The 25,600-nt window shown below is 43.9% G+C and overlaps 1 protein-coding gene across 2 annotated transcripts in view; it reads left to right on the forward strand.

Moving 5' to 3' along the window:
- LOC125762611 (putative uncharacterized protein DDB_G0277255) overlaps positions 1-25,600 on the forward strand; it is a 52,901-nt gene that overhangs the window by 14,314 nt on the left and 12,987 nt on the right. For both annotated transcript variants that reach the window (XM_049424924.1, XM_049424926.1), the window contains exons 3-7: positions 12,932-14,132; positions 17,167-17,394; positions 17,659-17,773; positions 17,855-17,962; positions 18,094-18,621. In XM_049424924.1, coding sequence (XP_049280881.1) covers positions 12,932-14,132; positions 17,167-17,394; positions 17,659-17,773; positions 17,855-17,962; positions 18,094-18,621 — 2,180 coding nt within the window. The remainder of the gene's footprint in view (positions 1-12,931; positions 14,133-17,166; positions 17,395-17,658; positions 17,774-17,854; positions 17,963-18,093; positions 18,622-25,600) is intronic.

Consider the following 25,600-nt stretch of genomic DNA (forward strand, 5'->3'; position numbering starts at 1 on the left):
TCTCAACATTATTTTTTTTGCTTAACGGACGACTGTAAAAAAACACAACACACACACGGCAACAAACGAAGAACGACATAATGCAATTACAAAATTAGACTTCGCAATTAACAATAAAATATAAACTTCAAAAAGCAATGGAGAGTCGATCTGATTCGTTAGCTCACACAGTATACAAATAAACGTTAATGGATAATTTCAAATATTCGTCCGGCATTTCGGGTGATGACCTTTAGCGATATTTAATGCGGCGTTGTACTTGTCAAAGAAAAAAAAACATACTCGATTGACATTGCGCGGACTGAAAAAAATGTTAATGATATTTTGTCAAAGACTAGCTAATAAATATATTCAAAATAATTCAATCGGGCCAGCCAGGGAGGCGGCGGTATGTGTGATAAAAGGCGCCAGTCCACATGGCAGGACCGGCGATCAAATCCCATCCGGACCGTCCTCCCGTAGCAAGGACTGACTATCCTGATACGTGGTAAAAATAAGTCTAGTAAGCCAGAAATGGCCGGCGTGACCTTAGAGATCGTTAAAAGCCAACAAGCGAACGAAAATAAGTCAAATACAGTAAAAATGACGCATTTAATAACAACGTTTAAATTCGGAGCATAATCAGTAAACTATCGATTTTTTCGTGGAATTTGATAGCTGCAATATATGTACAGAATTGCTATCGGTACGAATTAAACAATTAGAAAGAAATGTAAATTTAAAAGTGAAATATCTATCCGTAATATTTTGAATCGTTTTCGATGATTGGACAGTTTTGTTCAAATACAAAACAGTTTAATAGTAGTTCTATCTTAGATGACGGTAAAAATTTTTATCCCTCGATGAAACATGCAAACTGTTCTATCTAAATGTGTAGTAACAGATTGTTGTACAATTCCTAAAAACAGCAAATAAATTCAATTGCATTCGTCAGGGTCGAAGGTAAAAAACTGCTCATTTAGGTACGGTTCGATTGCCATAGTGCTGTAAATTAAGCGAAAGAGAAACAACAAACAGCATAAATCGCAAATTTCTTTCGACCAATTCTTGCAATGTACATATTAAAAAAAAGTATACCTCTAGTTCAATATTGTGCGGCAGTAACCTTTCGTCAAGGGGTTTTGTGTGAGAAACGGTTCGCATCCCGATAAGTAGACCGTCGGCATCATCAGGCGTATAGTACAGAAAAGCCGCCAGCAGGGAAAAAACAGAAATGAAAAACAAAAAAAGAAACAACACAACACACACACATCAAAATAAGAAGACAGGTTAAAGGAAAATAGAAAGAAAATAGACACAGAGAGGAAACCTGAAACTTAATTTTATAATTAAATTGTTTCGCTCGTATTAGGAAATTAGGTATTCCGATGCGGTTCGATATAACTGTACCAGTTTGGTGGTTGATTTACTTTCATTTTTTTACTGTTCTGCTTGTGGGTTTTAGATTTGTTAGCTGCAAATGAAGCAAAACACACTTATAAAATCGGTGGGTAATGTACACGTTCGTAAATATGCGAGATCAATGGGAAAAACAAAAAATCGACATAAACAGAAGATATTATATATTTTTTGATTGTATCCAGAGAATACAATCTCGTAGACGATCGTGGCCTGAGAATGTAGTTGAGATGACATAAAGTAGACTTGATTTTTATAGGCCACATAATAGGAGCGTTGATTTTACGAGGTCTGTTTGATATTTCCGGTAAGATGCTTCAATTAGCAGTGGATCGCATCGCATGATTTTCATTCGTTTACCGGTGCCGTATGGTGACTTTAACACGGTGACTTCTTCGATGATTTATACAGTCGAACGTTATTGATTGCCAATTCGGAACACGACAGTTCATTATCGTTTTACAATGACACCTTCATTGTAAACCAACAGAGGGTCGTAGTGATTCAACAGATACAGGTTTTCTTCAGGTTTGCTTGCTTCAGTTAAAATTACAGCTAACCAATAAATTAATCCAAAAGAATTCGCTCTGTACGGTTGGCACTGTGCGCAAACAGTTGCTTGTTCTTTGCGCGGTAGGACTCTAGCTCCACCCCGAATCATCGCCGGTGGCTTTGGCGCTGAATACCGACACCTAGCGTGAAAGTTCGATTAGAAAGATTTGTTTTTCGCTGTTGAGCGCTCCGATGCTTGTGGATGCTTTCAATTGGCCAAAATTGCGCTTGAATCAGTGCCGTAACGGCTGGAAGGGGCTAAAGCAACTTATTTTCCATTGGCAGCTATTACAGATATTGAGTGGCGTTGGTGCTCACACTCGTGCAAAGGGTTTTCCGCTGGATTCCCGGGGATTTGGAAGTGGCAGTGCTTTTGTGCCGGACCCAACCAACCAACCAGCCGGCGTTTGGACTTGGGCGCGGAAGGAAATTAATTGAAAAATTGATTAAAACATTTGCCGTCATCTGCACTGGCAGACTGTTTGGGTCGATAATGGTTGTTCCGATTTCAATGTGAACTGTATCAGGCGCTAGCAGCAATTTATCCACCGTGATAGACACGCTGAAAATATCTGGTAGGGCTCAGGCCCGGTTCGGTAAGGTTCGAAAGAGGAAATTTCAACTGTGCTACATATAAAAAACGGATAGATGAGCCTCAGATTGAACAGAGCATGCTGCCAGCGGGTCAATGTGCGGAAATGGCTTTTGTATGCCGAAATATTAATTTTTGTTGTTCTGAGATCTGTTAGAGCTCAGCTGGCGGATATGATGCATGTGGAAGGGAAATTAGTTTAACAGTTCGACTGAGGAAGGAATATACATTTGTTTTCCAATGGGTTGCTGTAGAATGTGTGTAATTAGATTGTTGGGACTAGTTTGTATCCAACAAGCATAATTAGGAAGTTACATGATCAACGATGCAAGTTTTAGATTTGTAGCAACACACACCAATACAAGGGTTTTGTTAGGTAAGAACTAATGCTATAAAAATAGATTTTATACAGTTTGTGGAATATGTAGTTAATATGCTCTTTTCCAGAAATAGTTTTCTTAAACCAGTTAATCATTTTTATATATTCATTTCAGTACGACAACTTTTCGCTGTATCATGAACTATTAACAGTTAATTTAAATGCTTCACTCAAAAAAATATTGAAACTTCTTCTATTGAGGCTAACGATCCAAGACATTTTTTTTATCACTTGCTTGATTTACTGGAGTCAGTCCTGCTTATGTAAAGTTGGCGTTAAAGATTAAATTATTTTAAATGATGATCCTCATGGTTTTTTCCCCTGTAAATTCCTTACCTTGATAGACGTAATAACGCTCTTTGTAGCAGTACAATCACAATAAGGGCATTTTAAAGCAGAAATTAATTACACAGTATAAATAGTAAACAGTTAGGAGTAATAGAGTATTACGCGTTCCTACGGGTGAAATCAATAGAAGAACAGGTGATACGAGTCTAACAGGTGTTTAGCCTTGTAAATTTCGAACCCGATGGTGTGTACCCCCATCGTACCGTTGTAAGCTTCCGGAGAAAAGAGATATTCTGACCTCTCGGAAGATAATGAGCAAATAAGCAAGCAAAAACCTCATTAAATGTAAAGTGTTGAAAGCATGATTACGGATTGCGCCTTTCCAACACAACAAACTTCATAATTTTTTTTGAGGATTTTTTTTCACTCTATTCGACCTGCTGGAAAACAAGGTGTTTAGGGAAATTTCATAATTGCCCTCAAACATTTTGCGTGAGAGTAGACACGGAACGCTTGAGGTAGATGAAAGTTCTTTTCATACAAGGTGTGTAAGAGCTGGGTGAACGATTTTCAAGAACTTGTGTAAAATTACGTTGCATTGACTTGTAGAATAAACAAAAAATCTTTCAATAAAGTCCAACTTACTATATGAACGAATCACATTGTACAACGTTGTGTGCAGTGTTAAACGATCAACCCACTGTGGCAATGTTTCTTAAACGTTCCCTAAGGTTGGGGTGTTGACTTTAGCTGGTGTTGGCAACTACGCGTTCAACTACCGAACGAACGCCCTTCCTGCCAGGTGGATCATCGTACGGATGATCATGATGATCATGATAATGATAAATATGTTATTATGCGCCTACCTTTTATCGTTCGCCGAGCACGATGCATGGCGCAACGGAGGGCAAGAGCAGCGGAACGCAAAACCATGCATTTCTTGTGCTCTCTTCCGATTCTTGCGTTTTCTCGTTGATGTTTTGGTTTTCCTTTTCGGGGTAAAAAGAAAAACCTGCACACTCATTGATTGCCGACCGAGTGGGCCGTGCGCGGACGAAGATGGTGGAGATCGTCGATCGTCAGCTGAATCGCAATATTGCGCTGATCGTAACTGTTTATGATCTATTGATACATGCATCTGATGATTCATATTTATGATGCAAACGTAATCGTTTATCCTGGTGTAAGATGCGCGAGATTGAGTAGCTTGTCCGTGGATTCTTCTTTTTGTTTTTTCTTGTTTTTTTCTGTGTGCTAGTTTTTTTTCTATGCGGAATAGTCATTGTAACGTTTATATTGGTGTGCAACAAGGGATCTCCTCAGAAAGTGACCTTTTGCTCGGCACTAGCATCGGTTTGAACAATCCTTTCTATGCTTTTGACTTTTGTTGTTTAATTTACTGTTATTTTTATATCATACGTACAAAGATCCAAAGAACCACATAAACATTTGATTAAATATTATGTTAGAAATTGAACTTTCCACGCTTTTTGTTTAAAAGAACGTTTTTTTATTTGCCGTAGTTCCCGCAAGCAATTGATTAGAGTAAGTGGTGTGTTGTAGTCAATGGGGCACCGTATGTTGTTTCGATCGATAAGCCGAAGCAGTTGAAATGCAAGTCATCAAGGAGCGTGTGGAAAGCGAAACAAGACGCAAGACGATTAGTGTCGGTGCGCTTGTACGAGGTGCGCACCAGAAGGAAGCATTGATCACCTTGGGTGAACAACAGCAGCATTGTCCATATCACACAAGAAGCCCGCCTACATCTGCGCAAAAACCGTGCTGGCTAGTGCAGAAGCAACAGCTAACCGTTTCGGTACAGATCCCTGGAGGCGAACTGTATCATTTTCTTAGGATCACAGCCAGGGTTTGCTCGAAAGTGCACGAATGCAAGCAATAGCTTTTCCACCAAGTCGCAAAGATTTTCCCGATGCTACTCCATAACGCGTCCGTTGCCAAAGACGGAAGGAGTTTACCAAGAGTCGCCAGAGCACTGGCGAAGAGTAACGATTCGTATGCTGGAGGGTGTAATTTATTATTTAATGTGCCGCGTGCGCGCGCTCACACACCCAACTTGTACGTCCAGATGATCGTGTTTCAATCCCGCTCCACACCATAACGAGAAGCTTCACCGTGCAGAAAGGCTTAAGCTCCGGCTGGCAGAGGTCGATTTTGCTGCAGTGTGCAGAATTTTCAACCCACCGAGTGTCGACCATCGATAAAAAGCGGAGGTTGGATTGTGGTGGCAAGGGCCCATAATGTTGCCCGGGGCCGAAGATCAACGATTGACGAAGTCGCGACCGGACAGAATTTACAGTGTATAGATGAAGACTGAGGCTAATGCTGGGCATCGTGGCGTCGTTTCGATGAAAGGCGCGGAGAGAGAGAGAATGTACCATACTGTGCAGCAATGTTGGCCCGCGTTCGGTGGCAGCAGTAGGGTCGTGGAATTGAATTGAAATAATTTTGATTAATTGCTGATTCAGCGAAATGCAATTAACGATAAATACGGTAGGGAAAGGTGGAATTATTGACCTTTCGGTGTCTCGCGTCAGGACGCCGCCGTGATGCTGTGTAGAATATGTGTGTGTGTGTGTGTGAGTGAGTGTGTGGGAGAGTTGGTTGACGTAGCGGGGCGGGGGAACGTTAAGGAGCGAAGTTGGCAAGCGATCTTACAAACACTAGCACCGTCGCTACCGATGCACATTGCACATCCATCGCAAACATGACCGGCCTTGCAAAGCGATAGAAAGACGGTAGCGGGGTAGCGATCGATACCGGAAGAATGGAAACATACTAATGGTTGGCGGGAAGGAGTTAAAACGAGCGGTGGTGCATTCGATGCATCATCTATTGGTATTTACGGAACCGTTAGAGTAAAGGGCTTCAAGCGTTTGCAGTGAGAAAAGTGCATGGTGGCATTTTTCTTACGACGATTGATGGACGACGACGATGAACGAACGTTTTGTTCGGTTTGGTTTTGCTCGACGGATAAATCGCCTTTGGGGCATTGATTGGTTCCGGTGAAGGAGAAATGGGAAGGTCGTTTGTCGCGGGAAAAATTGCCTTTGTGGTGTCGCATTGTCGCTAGCCACTAGCTGGGAAACTTTATACCTGTGTAGTAGACGATGGCAAATTGTTTACCTCCATCATATGATCAATTCAACCGTGAGTACAGTTACTGTACACATGGCTTCCATAATGGTAACAATCAAAGTATAAAAAGTGCATGGAAGTGAATGGAACTTTATAATAAAAGCGTGGCCTTTGGGGTTCTCTCAGGGTATACTTTTTAGCAACTTATCATACAACTAAACACTAGTCAACTAAAGAATTAATCCAATGCAGGTTTTGAAATATTTTCATAAAACCAACCAGAATAATTAATTCTAAATCTTGTCTCTTAAAACACGCCAGAAAACAGAGGTAAACGATCCACCGATCAACCACTGATCGAAACGTCACCTATTAATCAAATCCCTCCCCACAAGAAAATCACCATATTGCTTCGATTATAGCGATGGTACACAACTTTTCGAACATTTATATTGCCTCCGAGATGTTTCGTTCCCCGTTGGTGCGTTGAACAATTTGGCAGGATAATCTTACCGTGTTGTCACCTGCGAAAGCGCGAAGGTGCCTCGCAGATCACGCTCGCCCAAGCGCACGGTCGCCCGCAGATTTATAAAGTCATCGTGTCATCCCGGCGATCTCCACGACTCCACGACTCCGCGCGCACGGGAAGGTGTGGAATGTTTTTTTGATAAAACGATCGGGCAATCGATCGTGGCAAATGCGTCTCGCTTTGGTTGCCACCAGTGTGCGATGAGCAGACGAATGAAATGTGTTACGCCTTCTCCTTACCCTTTTCTGTCTGTGAGGAGTCAATTTCGTCGTTTCGATCGTGGAATCATTGAAGGTGGGTTCCGTTGGTTGGTAATTTATTCCAAAATTGATCGGTCATTCAGGCGCGTACGTGACACTATGCGCAAGCGAATACACGATACGACCAAGAGGATGCGCTGCGTATGTCGAATGACGGCAGGACGACATTGGGGATGCGCTACGCATGTTGCAGTAAGGGTTGATGGGTGAGTATCGCCCCAAACCTCCACATCGCGCCTATGTGGGTGCTGTCGTCGGCGCAAGCCATACGTGAGACGAAGGGATAACGAAGAAAGACCTTCACTTGGATGTATCCGTTTTTAAATTCGGCGATTGGTTTGTTGATGGTGGATGACATGGAGTCGATTGGAGTAAAAAAAATGATATCTACGCAAATCTTTTTCCTGCACTTGAATGCAATGACATTAAAGGCAGAGAAGCTTTTGTGTTGGAAAAGGTTGGAGATGACCGAAATAGGATATTTATAGAATGTGACCCCGGGAATATTAATGCTTAATAGCTTATTTACTGTTATAGATATAGAAGCGTTGAACAAATCCAATCACACAACTGGCTGTCCATTTTGCATTGTGATTCGCAGCAAATATTTGCTCACGCATACAGAGCCACATTAAGCTGTTGCTCCAATGACTCACATTCTCTCACACAGCTATAGCACTGTCATGGCTCATGTCAATTTCGAACCAGCTAACGACCTGCAACGTGAACGGAATGATAAAATTCTCTTTGTTCTGTTTGGGGTTTGCGAGCTTTCCAATCGTTTCTTGGGATGATGTTGATCGCCCATATCGACCCTTCCCGAGACTTTGATGAGTTAAAATGAGACGCACGTTACACCGGTCGAATAGTGTAAGAGTTCAAGAAGCTCATGCTTTAGAACGAGGGTTTAATTAAATTCTTATGGCACACATAACACAAATGGAGGAACTTGGAGGATGACGTGTGCTTATAATTGATTTGTTTTCTGTCCCTGTAGTATATCGTTGATAACCTTGGCGGCGTTTTTTTGATTTATAGTTCAATTACCTACCATTGTTGTATCGACAGTTGAACGTGTTTTCCGAAATAGTTGCATATTCGAAATGATACCAGAAAAGGTCAAGCATGCTATTAGAGATTCAGAGCACACATTGATTAGACAACTTAGTCCAATATTCGTCGTTGTTGGAGCTGAACTTTAACAAACTATTATGTTCTAGTACAAAAAGAGTAACATAAACTAGTAGAAGGTTCTTTGATTGTCTGCTGTTGATGAGAACTGGGAAATCCTTTCATAAACCATCTTTTTCATAAACCATCAACGAATCGTTTAATATATTTCTCCCCTCGCATGTGAATTTTGATCTGAACAGATCTACAGTGTACAGTAGATCACAGCTAAAGCGAAGAAAAATGTCTGGAATGTTAGCTGTAATCGATTAGATGCAATGGATAGGCTATCGAGTAACTCCTCTTCAAAATTGGAAACTCCGTGCTCCCCAAAAGTAGGTTCGATTACTTTTCAATTACTGTAGTGGTGGCGTCGAGCATGGATCCCTACATTCCAAACATATTTCCCCGATGTTACTCTAGAGCCGTAGAACCAGAAGCATCATTCAGCCAGATGAACCCTTCCAGTGCGATCGTGCCTTCAAATTTCATGCGGTTTAAAGTAGATGAAATATTTGGGCTCCTGTCGGTTCGTCCCACTTGGCGGTAATCGATGATACCGGGGCTATACCGCCCCTTAGCTCGGTCTCTCTCCCTCCCACAAGAGGCCACTTTATGGAGTGATCACAATGACGTACCAGTAATAACGTTGATGCCCGACGTGTTTATGGGAATGACTTGCAACTCGCCTGCTTCTGGCCGATTGTCCGCGGTTGAACAACGCTGTTGAACCGCAGATCTCCGGAACGAACGCGCAATGTAAACAATGTAGTACCGGAGCTCTACCGGAACAGGTTGGTAAACGTGGTTTCATGTGGGCCATTCGGGAAAATTGGAGAGTGACCATAAGCACCGGTACGAAGACAACCGGGCAGCTAGTGAGGGCGAAGCAAAAGACGGGAAAAACTGAAACGGAGCTCCATTATGCTTATGATTATCAAATGAAATTGAGCTATGCTTCCGTCGAATCCGGCTGCGGGTTGAGTGTCCGGACAGTACAAGGGTGCAATGCGCATTGCGTGCGCGCGGAGACGGGCATAGGGTGGGCGTAGAAGAAATGGGAGAGGTAGCGAAAAATTGTGATTTACGGTTGTTTTTTTCTCTTATTCGTTGTTGTTGTTGTTGTTGTTGATCTCCGCCACGTTCATTCCTTTTGCTGTTGTCGATTGGCGATCAGGAAATTACTTTCTCACACCTTTTAATTTTTCGATAAAGATCCAATCCATTTGCCACACATCGCAGCCACCGTTCGAGCACACAGCCATAATGAAGTGATCTAGTGAGATCCGCGCAACCAGCATCATCGTGAATTGTTGGGACCGTGCTTGGCGATCGTTTTGGGTGTAGTACAGGTGTTTAGGTGCCCGCATGAATTGTACGTGAAATTTTTACCGATGGGTTCCTGGAACCTGATGCCGGGGTGCCGCACCTGATGCCGGGGTGCGGAACCTGATGCATACGTCAGCCGGAGGCATACTTCCGGCTACCCGGGTGGAGGCGGGGGGAGACTGTGTAAACCGTTCTTGATGGCCACGGTCTAGATCGTTGTAATTTAGACCGGATCGAGCGGTCGCTGAAATGAGCCAGAGAGCGAATAATTGGATCTTCGCTCGGTAGTGTCCGGGTACGGCAAACATCGAACAATCGGCTGCGAAAGCGAACCGATGCCTTTTTCCTTTCGCTAAAGTCAATCGTGCATAGATGGGGACGAGCGTTATTAGAGAAAACTTTCTATCCAAAAAACCTACGATGACTATCTTAGCGACGGTAAATCGACTCGATTGGGGTAAGTCTGGCACCGTAAAATCAACGGTACGGACCGCAGCCTAACACGTAACGCGACGACAGTACGAAGGCATTTAATGACAATTTACGGATTTTGTTGATCTCGATTTGATTAAACCCGAAAGCCGCTATTGCACTATTGTGAGGCCCTGGTTTGCTATGATGGCCGTATTTCCGCCAGCTGTTATATCTTGTTTCACTGAGGAACCGCTGGGTCCCGAGGGCCTGTAGTCGTCGATGCAAAACAACTACGGGCTTGAACATTGAAGCAGCAGCTTGCGAAGTTTGAATGATACTTTAACGTTTGGAAATTTCGAGACAACATTCCTTAATTGCAATTGTAAACGGTGTCATGGTGGCGATACTGAATCAAAGAAAGACAAAATGAATATATTATTGACTGTTAGAAATTATCAGCTTTTTGTTAAGAAATAGAAAAGATCTAAATGCTTCAATATGTTTGTAGAGTGTGTAATGAAAAAACTCGATAAAGTGTATTCCGGCCCAGTAGATTTACAATGGAAGTCCGTAGTGTGATCGTTGTGCACCAGCATTCCCTACACTACATGAATGTGCGGGTGGTGGAATGCGCAAAGATGCAAATGTTGCACTTGCACACTCTGCATGTCCGCCCCATCGGTATAGGCCGTAGTGTAAACGACACCATCTTTAGCGCTCCCTGCCCACCACAGAATACCTGACATCTTGGTGAAGTATTCGCTCACGTATTCGGTTTTGCCGCTAAACAGTGCTCTCTCCCACACCCAGATCCTATCGAGGGTTCGCAACAAACAAACACAATTCACCACTACACTGCTGCAGCACTGGTTCGACGCCGTACGAAGATTGTATTAAACAAAATTAGCATTATCGAGAAATTTAATCTGCATTGCGCTGAACTTTAGGTCGCGTAGCCCTTTCCCCGAACAACTTGATGGTTTCGGTTCGAAGGCACCGAAGGAGGCTCGAAGAGAGGCAAGAGGTTTTCGGTGCTTGGAGCAACTAACGAAATAAAGTTGTATGCCCGTAAACATGCACTGCGAGCAAGTTCCGCATCCTACAGGGTTTGCCAACGTGTCGGATGCATAATAATATGCAAACGTAGTTGTTGGCGATGGCGGAATCGAGGGTGTCGTTCATAGCTGTGAATCGGAAAGTCACCGTCTGTCGTACCTGTGCGGATCTAGGGAATGTGGTAGCATTTGCTGCCGTACCATTGCATCGTATTCCAATATCCGGTGCGCTCAGTCACCGACCACAAGAGTTGACCCTAACTGGATGTCAACTTATGTTTGGTGCTCCTTCGCCTAGCTTCTGATCAGTTTCGTGGACGTAGGCGTTTCGGCGAATACTTTGTTGCCCGAACGATTGTTCTAGGGCGGAGTTCAACGGATTACATGATTCGACTATACGATCAGATTAATCCTTGTCGTTGTACTTTGGTAAGCTTAGCACAGGATAGCAGCAGATCGAGGCGCGAAGTAATAAAAGGTTAGAAATGAAAAGTATTTGTATCTTGCAATCTTGACTCCATGTGAATTGGCTGCATCAATCGTCTCTATGGATTATAAGAATGTAACAATGTTAAAATGTTTTATTTGTGCAATGTTTACAAGGCGTTGGCATGATGAGGCAGATTTCGTCATCAATTCTTTTCAAAGTTCCGTTGTTGTTTGCAACCTACTACAGAAAATTTTTAAATTGAGTTTATAGAAGAGATCTTGATTAATTATGTTTTCGGAATTGAGACAAGACTTATTCAAAACCATTCATTTGTGTTAGTTTGAATTAATTAGTTTCGAAAATAAATCACAGCGAACATTTTAAACCACGAACCAATAGTTAAACACATTTGGACATTGATTAAAACACCTCTATAAAATAAAAAAAAATTGATTGAAGCAGATTTTATTTTCTTGTCTCCATGCCTGATGAATTCCTTGAATTTATTAAGAATAAATGTAAATGAATGGAATATGTAGATCTTCTAAATATTCAACTGTAATTTCCGAGCTAAACACTCATTAAAATATTTGTTGTTATGTAGTAATAGTTTTTGAAATATATCCAATACATTACTGTAGGGAAGTGTAACAATCTTCAATCATAGTAAAGTGGGTATGCCGAACGATTTCTCACGTGTACAAAACTGTCCTTCAAAAGTGGGACGGAACAGAAGCCTCATAAATTTCTATAATCGATCGAAGAAAAGCCGAGTGTACCGTTGCATTTTGCGTGTTCTGTGGTTTAACTGCATTTCGTTCAATCAAAGATCTCACGTTTAACGGGGTTTCTCTCGATGGATGGCTTGACGCAGCTTCTTTTTCAGTATACCATGTGCTTTGGTACTCTGGTTTATTCATGCACACCTATTTTGTCGCCTTATTTTCTCAATCACATTTCTAAGCGACCCATGCAAAACGTAGCTTTTTGCTGTAACTCTATGGAAAGCCGTTTTGTTTCGTCGTTTACGATCGTTTGTTTGCTGACCAAATTGTTTAATCGTCTCATTCGCTACGGTGAGAAAAATCTTTTTCCAATACAGGACGATCAAAACTGTATCTAGCGTTAATTGGAAGGGGGCCGGTAGAATGGAAAAAAATAAATGTTGGGGAGGGAAACGATCGCCGTCGGTGATTATGGAGCGTTCAGAGTTACACAAAGCTATCGACAATCGAAGATGATGGTGGCGTTCAATCGTCGCTGCTACGAGGATGCATCTACGAACGTGCTGCGAAAAATGCAGCAAAACTTTGCTACAAACATAAATCGATCTAATTTGGTATTTTCTCTATTTCTCTCTCTCCCCATCCGCACTCCCAACACTGTCTTACTACCACCGTCTTCGATCGCTTCTGGCTGGCGTTGGGATCGCGTTGCAGGAGAAACAACAGTTAATGAAGATTTACCACAACGGCTGGTGGCGGCGGCAGCAGCAGCAGCAACAGCAGCAACAACGGCTGTTACGTCTTCTCCGATAGTGCTACTGGCGCAGCAAGAAGACCATCAACGGCAGAACCCGCGACACCAACCGGAGCACCAGCAAGCGTCATCAAATCAATCTCGGTCGTCATCAGCTTCATCAGCGTCAGTGTCATCGTCACCGGCGTCTTCGCCACACTCGCGCACATCACCCCTGTCACGGCTGGAAAGACGGCGGGTAAAACGAAAATCAATCACACGTACGTCGCTGTTCAGCCAACCACCGGTGACCAGCGCCATTGCGGCTGCTCTCGAAGCTAGTGCCGTTGCAGTACCAGGCAGCTCTCCCGGTGGACTTTTAGGGCTTTCGGCAAACCGGCGGGTTGCTGAGGCGCTGTATGATGGTCGATCGATCGATGGCGGCAATGGAGCACTGTTGCTGAGCAATCAACACGATCGGAGCTCAGACGACGCACAGAACGAAGCAGTCACTGACGAGGAGGAGGTGGAGGAGCAGGAAAACGTGATAAAATCGAAGAAAAAGAAGAGCGTGAAAAACAATCGTTTTAGTGTTATCGACACTAAACTCCTGCAGCAGTATCAGCAGCAGCGGCAAACGAAACTGCACACATTGGACAAGATGCTAAGCGAACGAATTTACGATCGGAAGAAGTATCTGAACTCTCCCACCGGTGGTAGTGGTGGTGCTAGTACTGTCGGTAGCTCCACATCTGCCAGTGCGTACTACGAAAAGTATCGCAATGGCGCATCCGGTGACTCCGGTGAGTCGCAGCTGAACCTGATTAAGAATGGGACAGGTGGCGGTAGTTCGATCGGTAGTCTCAACGGCGTTAGCTCCAGTGCCCATCTCAGTGCAATAGCGGCAAGCATTATTAGTAGTAGCAACGGTAGCAATAATGGAGGGGGCGTTAGCAATAACAGTGACGAAAACGGCACACTGTCGTTACACGGCGGCAGTAACAGCAATAGTAACCAAATTAGTAGCAACAAAAACGGCAACAACAATAATAACAATAGCAATACAAACAACAACAACATCAGCAGTGGTGCGATCGGAATCGCGAATAGTAGCAACAGCAGCAGCATCAAGAGCGAGCGTTTCAGTCCCCCAAACAACGATGTACAATCGATGGCGTCGAGGTGAGTCTATTTGTTGGTTAAACAGGAGTCTGTCTGCTCGTTAGACCAATTACTTTATAGTTATGTATACCAAGATGAGTTCAAGTCAATTTGATTACTATATCTTCGCAGTGCATTTAGTCTTTTTCTAATTGCAGTTTCATTGTTATGTTAAATGTTGATAATCTATCATAGGTCGTTGTTTGAGAATTTATGGATATTTATTATCACAACTTAGGGTGATAATATTTTCAATGTTCTTTATGCTTGCTTGCCTGTTTGTCCTTTTCAACTCAACAGTTAACTAACGAGCAACGACTTATGCGAAGTAACCCATTTTGTACAAGGTGCGAAAGGAAGGTGGCATAAGGCAACGCATGTCTTGCTACAGATTTATTCTCTCCTCATGCGCACCGGCTATAAATGCGCCTGTCTTGGCCGTCCACGTCCGGAATCAGCTTTCCTGGTCTAGTAGGTCGTTGGGATCCGTACGCAGTGTGCACTAACCTGCGCTGTCCGAGATTCGAGTTAACGCTTCTGCAGCAAACCGGAGCTTATGTCGTTCGGAAGCAACTTCAATGGAGCTTTCTGTTAACTGAGTTACGCTACCTCCGCTTCCACCGTACGCGTGGCGCACAACCACTGCCAGTGCACCGAGCGTGCGACGACAGTAACATCATTTGTCAGCAAAACGTGTGGTCCGGTGATCGTGTACGCCTTCCCGGATCCCGGTTCCAGACCGGGGCGGACGGTCGGTCCGGTGGTTTGCGACTGTTAAATTTATGACTAATTTGATTTACAAGTTTGACACGGACATGCGTGAAACGACCTTTCCGGTGGAATGGAGAGCGCACAGAACGCTTGAACACAGGCTGTGGTCCCGGTCCCGGTCCCGGTAGCTACTGGATGGGGGCCGGCTAGCCGTCGTCAGCGATGGTCATGTTTGATTACTTTTACCTTTCCCTCAACATTTGCTGTAAACTCACTACCGTGATGTTTGGCAGTGGCACGCGAGAAGGAAGTTCATCAAGAAAATTTCTAGATTGTTTTATCCGCGCTCTGATTTGAACTGGTCAGTGAAGCTGGTTAGGTAGGAGACGCAGAGCAAAGAGTTTATTTTTCTTTCTTAATCTAATTTGCTTGTAGGATATGCGGAATTTATACAGTACTTTTCACAGTGCTTTGAGTCGCATTTTTATAGCAGTAAACAATTACTTTTAACATAACATAAATAGTATAAAAATTGTTGTTTAGTCCAATAATGGAATGTTTGTTGAATGTGAATTAATTCGTTTATATTAAAATCAACACACAAAACATTAAAAATTTCATTTTGGTAGTTTGCCCAAATTAGATAGCAGGGCGTATTTGATCGAAAGTCTGGTGGCAAGATAAAGCATGCAAAGCTTATTTGATCCATAAACCGCATGAAAACATCCGAAACTAGTGGACAGGTGTAATTGTTATTCACGGTCAGTTTGCATGACCACTTTATACTATAGGTCCGAAGAAAAGGCAACCAGAAGCGTTCGAGTGAAAAAGAAAGGGAAAAATAATTAGTCTTCTTCGTGTCCATTGAGGCGTGAATTGAACATCTGGGGGATCCGGTGTATAACATCCGCGCTGGAAATCTGACCAGCGAGACATCAAACACGGAACGGTGTAATTTACGAAATAGTCACGATGATTGATCCATTTTGAACCGTTAGACCTGGATCTGTATTTCTTACATTCTAATTGGTCAAAAAAAAGGTTATTTCTTTTATTTGTGGTACGATCATGAGTGCTGCAGCGGTATAAAAGTAAGGCTGATGCGTAGACAACGTGCGCCATGTTAATAGGCATTAGGCCGCCGGGAGGATTAGTAAATTTGTCATAAACATCAACAGCAGTCATATAATCACGTTTTATAGCGCGAAACATAGCGCCGTAGTTAGGACAAAAGAAGAAAATGAGGACTTTATGATTCGATCACTCGTTTTACGACAGTGACCTTTTATGGGTGTGGCTCTTAAGAGATGCTGGTACGTATCCTTCTATGAGACGGATCTCGTTTGTTTGTCGGTAACATTGTAGTTGAAGTCGAGCTTCAATGAGATAAATGTATTGGTTTAAATTTGAAAGTGAAGCAGGTCAAGAAACCAAAAACAAAGATTTGTGTTTGCGATTACTTGGTATTCTTAAACACAAGAGGATGTATTCAATCAGCAACTTTCAATCGTAAATTTCGGTTTGCTTTGAAAATGAACTTTTAATATTACATCTTTTCGGTGCTATACCAAGCCCGGTACTATAATTTAGAGCAGGTGAGGTGTGAAATTTAGCACCATTTTTCCTGCGGCACGAAAGTTTTCGGATACGGTGGCGTTGGGGCGTAGTCACACGAACCGTAACGGACCAGAACGCAGGTTGACACGTAATTAAAAGTCTATCAGACCTCCTTCGGTGGTTGAAGCACGGTGACGATGCCTCTCGTCGAATCGTATCGCACGGTGTCACATTCGCTCATCAGTCTCGGTTATTGAACTTGAGTGGCTGATCGTTAATTTCATTAAGCTGTTTGCTCGGAGGTTCGAAGGCGAGCTCCCCTAACAAGTATGGTGTGTTGTTATGGGAACTGCAGGGAAAGAATATGTCCAAGAACGATGCCAATTTCTTTTACCGATGGCGTTTGCTGAAGCAAACTGTATTTGTGTTTTTGGTTTCGTGTGTTGACAGATGAAAAGGTTTTGCAGCCCAAGGTGCTGCTGCGTATAAGGTGAGCGGTCTCTGTTTATTACTCCACGGGGGCAAAATTAATTTCCCTCGTGTTGTCTTTGTTCCCTTGTACATTGGTTGTCCCGCTCGTTTCCAGCTCGTAAAGCCTTAGGCCCTATCAATTTGTTTACCGTTTCGAATGTTTTGCTTGCTTTCCAACGCGATGATGGTTGTTCGCAGATGATCGGCAACAGTCCGCAGCTTACAGATGTAATTAGTCAAACAATTCATACTTCTTTTACTCATTCGACCATTTCGTCTCCTTTCTTTTGTTTTCCTTCTATGGTTCACGGCAAAGGTCGCGAAGTGTGACACCATCGTCCTTCTCGGGGACGCCACCACAGACGATGCACGCGAACGATGCCGGTTTTGCCAGCAGTATTTCTACCGGTGGGTTACTTCCGTCCCCGAACTCTTCCTCCGGTGTTGGGAATTCCGTTGACCGGACCGAATATCAGACGCGAAATTATTCCGATTTCATGCGCAGCCTGGCCGCCAAGTACAACAACAATAATAACACTAATGAGTAAGTTTTACCCCGTACAAGGTTTGACCCGGAACGGTGTTTTTTTTGTTTTTAAATTTCTTATTTTACTTAATCTTTAAAAAAGCTATAGCACATAAAAGATCTGTAAAAATGTAATAAAAAGACCATAAATGTTTAAGCAACTGTGTGCACAGAAAATTGATCTGCATCGTGCGCAGGATCCACAGTGAATTCGAACATTAAAGATATTTGTCTTCCTCATCCACTAATGTCTTGTTTTTGTTGCCTTTCATTCCGCCACAGTGTATCGAATATCAAAAATTCTTTTCTTGAACCAAAAATGCGTCTCACTCAGCCAAAATCGTACATCGAGCGATCGTTGAACAGTAAGAAAGGCAGCCCTCTTACCTCCACACAAGTAAGTAGCACGCGGTGGAATGTATTTCACTCCTACTGCTGTCCGTATCTAATTGCCGTGCCGTTGATTTTGCACCCTCAGGTACCTAATCCAAGTATTATGACGTCGTTGTTTTCGGGTCTTCCATTCCAAACGGCCGTCTTTCCACCACTGATCGATATGAGCAGCACCCAAGCGCTGGTAACGCTGGTAAGTATTGTTGGTGGTTTATTATCAGATGAAACTTGCTTCTGACGCGCGCTATATTATCGACATTGAGGTGATTGGCAAACTGTATTTACATATTTTTCTTCCAATCTTTTTTCTTATGTTCTGCGTAGGCTCGAGCTGCAAAAGACTCCGAAGTACAGAACATTCTCAAAGCGGATACGGGCGGTGGTCTCAAGAAATCTTCCTCGTTGTCGCGAGGTTCCTCCCCACCACCGGCCACCACAATTGGCAGTCATCATTTCCCTTCACCTTTCGGTACGGGTTACCTACCGCGGTTACTTCCGAACCATCACCACTTGGCCAGTTTTCCCTCCCAATCGCCCGCGCTCGCGACCAGTGGCCCATTGAAGTCACCTTCGCGAGCACCAGAACCGACTGCCCTTGTCTCCACCTTTCCGCTGGACCTGAGCGCCTCGACGCCGTCCGGCAGCAAGCGGATAAAGCTCTCGCCGACCCCTAGTCGTCATCAGGAAACATCGCCAGCGCCGAGCTCTACCAACAGCCAACCGTCCGCGGACTCGCTCGATCTCAAGCCGATCCGGAAGTGTCACGCACGCGTAGAAGAAATCAGTGCCTGGACGGTGGACAACGTGTGCGACTTTGTTGCTAGTATCGATATCTGCGCCGAGTATGTACAGGTAAGTTAAGAGTGTCATCGAACCTCGATCGGTTGCATCGCGAACCTAACGGGGATCTGCAATCGTGCTCACCAATACCAACAGCCACCGGTGCTCGCGATGAAGCAATAAAACTAGTTAGTCAATTAGCTCACGATTGAAACCTGGGCTAGGGCTTGACGATCGTCTCGTGTCGTCCGTATAAGGCAGCAGTTCCCGGGTGCAGCACTAGTGCATTCTTTTTTGTTTTTTTTTTGTTGCATTCAACCTATCCCAAGATGCGCACCTGTCTCGGAATGACTTGCGCCGACAGGTTTATTTGGCATTTTTATGGGTCTCATTTAAAGCTGCTTAAGACGTTTCTTGACACCTTTTACCAACGACGATGCTTGTTCTTGGGATATCTACCCATTACTTCGGTGTACCAAGTTCGTTGGTAGTAGGAAAGAGTAGGAGAATCAAAAATAAAACTCTCATCATACTAGACGGCGTAAGTTTTCCGGCTTGTGCTACGATTGAAGTCTTTTATTGCCTTACGGGAGCCGTTCATAAAACGCCAAATATCGTAACGCTGCCGCAGCACTTGCCGACTATGGGGCAAACTACGGTCTAATGCCACATGAAATTTATCGTGACACAAATGCGCAATCTTGAGAAATTGTTCGTGATTTAGGCCAATCCCTCGATCAGTCTATCCGAACGCTTGCTAACCGAAGAGAGGTATGAAACGATTTGTTATTTGCCTTTGTTAAGTGTTTATGTTTTTGTTCGTTCTAATTCGTTCCCATACGAAATCCGATGATGCTCATCCGATGCACGGATATTTTGCAACAATTGTTCTCGTTTTTGCAGCCTAGAGTTGTGAAAGTGGCGTGGAACTATTGCAGGGTTGTGTATTTACTCCCGGAGTGAGTGCAAATCGATGCTTAGCGCAATTGCAACCACAACACTTTCGCCATGATGATCGTGTGCAAGAGTTAATTCCGATAGGAATCGTGATTTTTGGATTTATTTTTCATTACATTTAGATTTAGCTTTAGAGTAAATGAATGTAATACGTAAATTTTTAACCTTATTATACATGTCACAAACTCTTGTCCGTTCAAGAGAATGTAACCCCTTAAAACTGTAATGCTGCTTTGTTAATTTTTTTCTCTCTTTCTCTGTTTCCCCGATCATGTCCAAGCCCAAGAAACAACCACTAACATCACTTTATAACTTCATCTGCTTAGTGTCGGTTGATTCGACAGGAGCGGAATGTTATTCGTTCCTCGCAACACGTACCTATTGCATTCCCTCAAAGCGTTTCACCCTTTTTACGATCGTAACAGTATTATTACCATTATACTCTCATTCGTACCGCATTTATTATCGATTTGTAAGATTAACATTCGCCGGAGCGAATGAAAACCAAGACTGGTGGAAACGGTGAAGAAAACGTGGCAACGGAAGCAAAGTGGCGAGCGTAGGAAAACAAATATGCTTTTCCACTTTGCTCCCGCTCTTGTTCAGTTAATCTCTCAATTTAAATTGTATTTTAATGCTTCTGGTTTGGTGCCAGCCAGGGTGAATTTCCATATGAGTTATGCTTACAGAAACCCAGCGGCCACTGCACCGGTGCTAGGTGCTTAACCAATTACATGCTGCTGAAATCGAACGCGTTTGTGTTTATTAGTCGTACGAAGCTAGTAAGCTCTTGCTGACTGTTTGCTGAACACGATGCACATTGCACATAGCATTATGCTTTAACGCGCAAATGGCAAATGTAAAAAAGGAGGAAAAAGATAGTTTCATTAGCTAATGTCGGTTTGCCGCAGAGATTAAAAAGCTAAAATAGAAAATGGAACCCTTGTGTCCCGATAAACGATATCAATGTCAATCATGATCTAACATATATTTTGTGTTTAAAAATGATATCATTAATCTTTAGTATCAATCATTTACTGTTAGCGGAAACGAAAGCGGTAAAATTTAAATAATTAATGATTGGCGGCACAGAGACTAAAATTATGAAGTGATAATTCACCTTAATGACAGAGACTGTGTATTGATTTAGTTTCTTATCGTGTGGGGCAAAATCTATGCAATCATTATATCGGAGACTGGTTTGACGGTGTTAATTACTCGTTTAGCAGGGGTTGAAATTTGAATATTTAATTTTATGAGCTTTATTAATTGACAAGCAGGTGTAAGTGTTGTATAAAAACGGTACTGCTCAGAAGAGTACCTGCATTAGACCATGCACTCTACACTACACTAGTTGCTCGAGTCGTATCGTAGCTTTGTTTGCAACATACATTTACTCCACACTATGCGTCGTTTGTGAGAGTTTCAATTAATCGATTTAATTGCACACATTATCTCGTTGTGCTGTGGCTTATTATAGTTCATGAGAGGAAGGCAGTGAATACTTACAATAAAGTTCAATAGCTGACACTCAATGCAAAAATGTTTTAATCTTTTGCAAATGTTTTTGAATTTTCAAAACTCAAACTCCTTCATTTGATCATTTACAACCAGCAGCATAACAGCCTAGTTAGGGGATTTTATCAATCAACAATAGCAGTGACACCAACGACAGTACAAGCTTATTCAGTGCTCACCAGCCCTAGCGGCAATAACGAGTCTGTATCTGACCGCGAACATCCTGCTCGTGGGAAGTGGAAGCCGTTACTTTGACCATGCCCTGTCCATCTAACTCCTCCTTCTACAGTATAAACCAGTACAGGTCTCTAGCATCGGTTGTGCAGCGGTACACGTTTTTCAGCACGTTTTTCCGCTTCCATTTCCTACCGAGTGCGGCACAGCACCTCAATGCGGTATCAAACCGCTTCCAACTGTTGTCCGGTAAGGTAAAAATTATGATATCATCTAGATCGGAACCCGCTGCAACGCATTCCAATAGCCGGCCGTACCGTGGACTATCAGCTGAGCGGAGCGTACGTCGCCTATCTCATCGTTTCCAAAACACCGCCAGAATGTTGCCACCTTTCCAACAGGTTGTCCACTAGTTGGCCGGTAGCTAACACGGCAGCATATTTCGTGTATGCTAGGGCACGGCGTGCGCAACGTTACTCGATCCAGTTCTGTTTCGTTACCGTGCAAGCTGTCCTCCTCCGCATGTGCAACGACGACATGGCAAGGCCACGGCGTCGCTGGTAAACAAATGACACTTTGAAACTCGGAAAATTGGATCCTGTCAGCAGGGCTCGAATGCGGGCACCGCGGACCCTTCGGCGCTCTGTTCGCATCGCCGGTGCGCGAAGATTAATCGGCGAAGATTAGCGCCTGCACATGATTTACAACTGGCACCTGGATAGGCGAATTGCACGAACCGAATTGCCGCCCGGCAGAGAGCACCGGAAGGAAGGACAGGAACAGTTCAGCGCTGTTCGCGGTGTAGATCACGAACGGCCGCTGACGCCAGGGCGCGAACTCGGAAATTGGCGCGTATATGCCCGGGCTCTAGCTCAAACTGTCAATCGTAATTATCGCGTGAGCGTGAACACAAATCCCTTGGATCTTGTGACATGAGTTCCCAGAAACAGACTTGAAACCGTTGTGTAGTGAAGGGTTTTTTTTGCTTACATTCACTAAGCAGCAGGGAAGTGTTACAAAGGCACTAAAGACACATTTTTATATCGTTCTGAAACTGTTTTGAAAACAGATATAATATTTAGAGTGTTATTTAAAAAATCCATAAAATTTTTTGTATATATTTGACGCTGCACCGCCAATAGCTCCGGTGTTGATATCTTCCAAGGAGCTAATGCATATGAAACAACCAAATAATGGACTCATTTACCACATAATATGAATAAACTACTATTTACAATCCCATTACCGAACCCCATTACTGCCGGTGATCCTACACTTTCTCCCGAGATTTTGTACAAATCGGTCGTTTTTCCTATACCCCATGTCCAGCTGAGCGGTCAAGCGGATCTCGGACTAAAAGGTTAAACAGCGGAAAGCGATACATTCCGGCGATCGTCGCATGATTCGATCCGGGGGCGAAGAATTAGATCGATGTGTTTTTGAACAGCTTAGTTAAAGGTGATGCTGTACCGCTTGCGTGTCTGGATGCGAATGTCGAACGAAAAGTGGAGACACAAAAAAAACTCATTTCTTTCGTTGAGCATACAGGAGGTTCAGTGGTGGGGTAAGGCAAAAAAATATAAAAAAGACACCCATTGGTGCAGAGGGGATGGAAAAGGGCAAGAACAAGATCCACCAGATCTCGATGTCACGATAGATGTCATTGATCCCGTCTCGAACTATGGCCACGTCGCGTTGATCGTTGAGACCCCTGGTAGCGGCCGGGTCGAGCTGAACCTGCTCCAACATCTTGCGACGGCGCGCTGCGGCTAGGGTAGGCAAAAAGAAGCACAACACCCAAGAAGAACAAGTTCCGTCCGGGTTCGTCGCTTTTGAAAGCTCCGCTAGATCACTCGATACACGGTGGTTGGCGGGAACGGTGGGAACGGAAAACGGGAAGTTGATGCAGCGGCAGTTCAAGGATAGATACTGGTGCACCCCATACACACGCTGGCGGTCCGGGGTGAACCCGGGGTGGAACGAGAACTTTGATCTCGTTTTCAGAGCCTTGCCCGGTTTTCAACGACTTTGCACCACACACCGTGGCATTCTGTCGCGGTTTGCCTTACCTTTGCTTCGTCTTCTAGTTAGACGAGTGTGTATGTGTGTGTGTGTGTTAGTGTATCAGAGACGGTTTTTTTTCACCGGCCGTTCTGTTCAGATGATCATCATCAGCATCGGCATCAACATCATGATCTTCGCCGTGCGCTTCGTGTGGGGAAGCCATCGTACCATACACGGAGCATGATCCCGTTTTACCGTTGACACTGCACCCTGCATTGCGCTAGACTTCGTCAATGTAGGCCTGAACTAGTCTCGTTGCATTCCTGTTCTATGCGGCCATATCGAGGCCTGTTCGCGAGATGCCAAAGATAGAGTTCAACCGTGTGACGCGAATCCAAACTGGACGCTTTTCCCGCAAGCGACCTCTGCGGCGAACATTGGCTGACAATGCGCTCGTGTCAAACTACCTGATCGCCGAGCAAGCAATCGACAGTTCGAGACAAATTACGCACGAAAAATCATCACCCAAGATCAAGATGATCGGGCAAAACAGTACCGAAACGGCGGCATAACTATCTTTAGCTGGCCTCCAAAGTATCGAAATCCATCTCGAACTGGATTTGTGCCGAAAAGATTGCCCTTCCGCCCCGTCCGGGCGCATTATCATGTCCCCGCACGGTAAGCTTGCCTGTCTAAGTTCAGGGGACTCATTCACAAAAGATAAAAACACCGGTTGGCAGCCGTTGGCCTTTTTTCGCTGCCACGGGTGTTTTGGATGCTGTGGATCTTCGTGAACGCTGACCGTGTTATTTTTGTTTTGTTTCTCGGGGTTTTTAGAAACAGTTTTATGCAAATGCTAACCTTTTTCGCTATTTATTGTTAACCCGTTTGGGTTGTGGTCGGACCCGTGGCCGATTGGTTGATATGCGATCGTTGTTTGTTGCGTTGCTATTTTTACTATTGTTGTTGTTGCTGTTCTTCTGTTCTTCACGGTGCCTTCAATGCTCAGCTGGATGGCCGAATTCGCATTTCGGACCCGTGTATTGGTGGTTTTGAATATTGAACGGGCGACATCGGTGGCAAAAATAGTCGTGAACCTTGATTGGGATCAACAGTTAGTTGAAATTAGCAACCAAAGGCCATGGCGTGGAATTGTGGGTAGGATGCGAGCAGGACGTCACTATTATATTCTCCGTAATCCCACCGGTTGAGCAGTGGTCATTTTTTGAGAAGCGGTTGGGCTAAAGTAGACTGAAACGTTTAAAATAAGAAACATTTATGGAAAAAGTGTATATTCCTTCGAACGACGGAGAACCCGGTAATATAATCTAATTAGCTCGTCTAAGACAAACTATGATTTTTCAATTTATTCAACACACTGAACCACTGCCTCTTAAAGTGGAAACACCAGACGCAAATGTAAATAAATAAAGTAGAGTCGAGCTCGCTAATCTTCCAGTTTCCCTTGAGAACTTTAGCCGGTTTTAAAGTCGTCTAACGAACCCTTGATAAATCCGAGTCGCTTAGCGTTTAGCGTCACAATTAGAACGTTCCATGAGACCCCGCCAGGATTACACCTATTTGTTGCTCCCCGATATTAACCTATGATCTTTGGAGTGGATTGTGGGCTTTTTTTTTGTTTGTTGCGACGCGTAACGCAACGTCTCATCCATTATGCATGAAAGGCGTAGTCATAGTTTTGAACTTGCCAAATCAAGAACTGCAAAAGCCTGCAAGAGGTAGTCTGCGGAAGGACGGGGTGGGCGACCAGTTTGGTGTCGTCTTCGCGTCCAAAATAACTCCACAGTCGATGAATAATTCAGCAGCTCTCGAAATAAATTCTACACACCGTCCGGCCAAGAACAGGTTTCACTATAGCCTCTGACCTAGAGGGCTCCATGCCTAACGCATAGGTGCTTATGAGCTCTTGGGCGATCGCTTCGTACGTTCTCGCTGAGATCGGAAATACCACAGATCACAATCGGGCACAATATGTTGACATTGTTTGTAGGGAGAATGATCAATTTCAAACTTCTAGAACAAGTGCTCGCGCACCCTTTCCGGTCGGGTTAGTGTACCGGACCATCTGGAGCTGTCCGATCCGGATGAATCCTGTCCATGTCCGCGAGGGTAAGGGAGTTAGCTCCAATTTTCGATAACCATCTCGCGCTTTTCCAAAACGATTGCTTTACACCGTTCACCAGGGCACACACATAAATAGACAAAACATTTCCTGTTATTAATTCACCATCTACGGCTTCCCTCTGGATCGGTGGTTCGATTCGCGGTGGTCTACCAGAACGGGCCACCGGGAACCTGGGATTAGTTCTCATTAATTGGATTCGTTACGCAACGCTGGCACCGCTGCCGCCCGAACTGCTGGGAAAGAAAGGTCTCA

Source organism: Anopheles funestus, chromosome 2RL (assembly GCF_943734845.2).
Source record: "Anopheles funestus chromosome 2RL, idAnoFuneDA-416_04, whole genome shotgun sequence".
NCBI lineage: Eukaryota > Metazoa > Arthropoda > Insecta > Diptera > Culicidae > Anopheles > Anopheles funestus.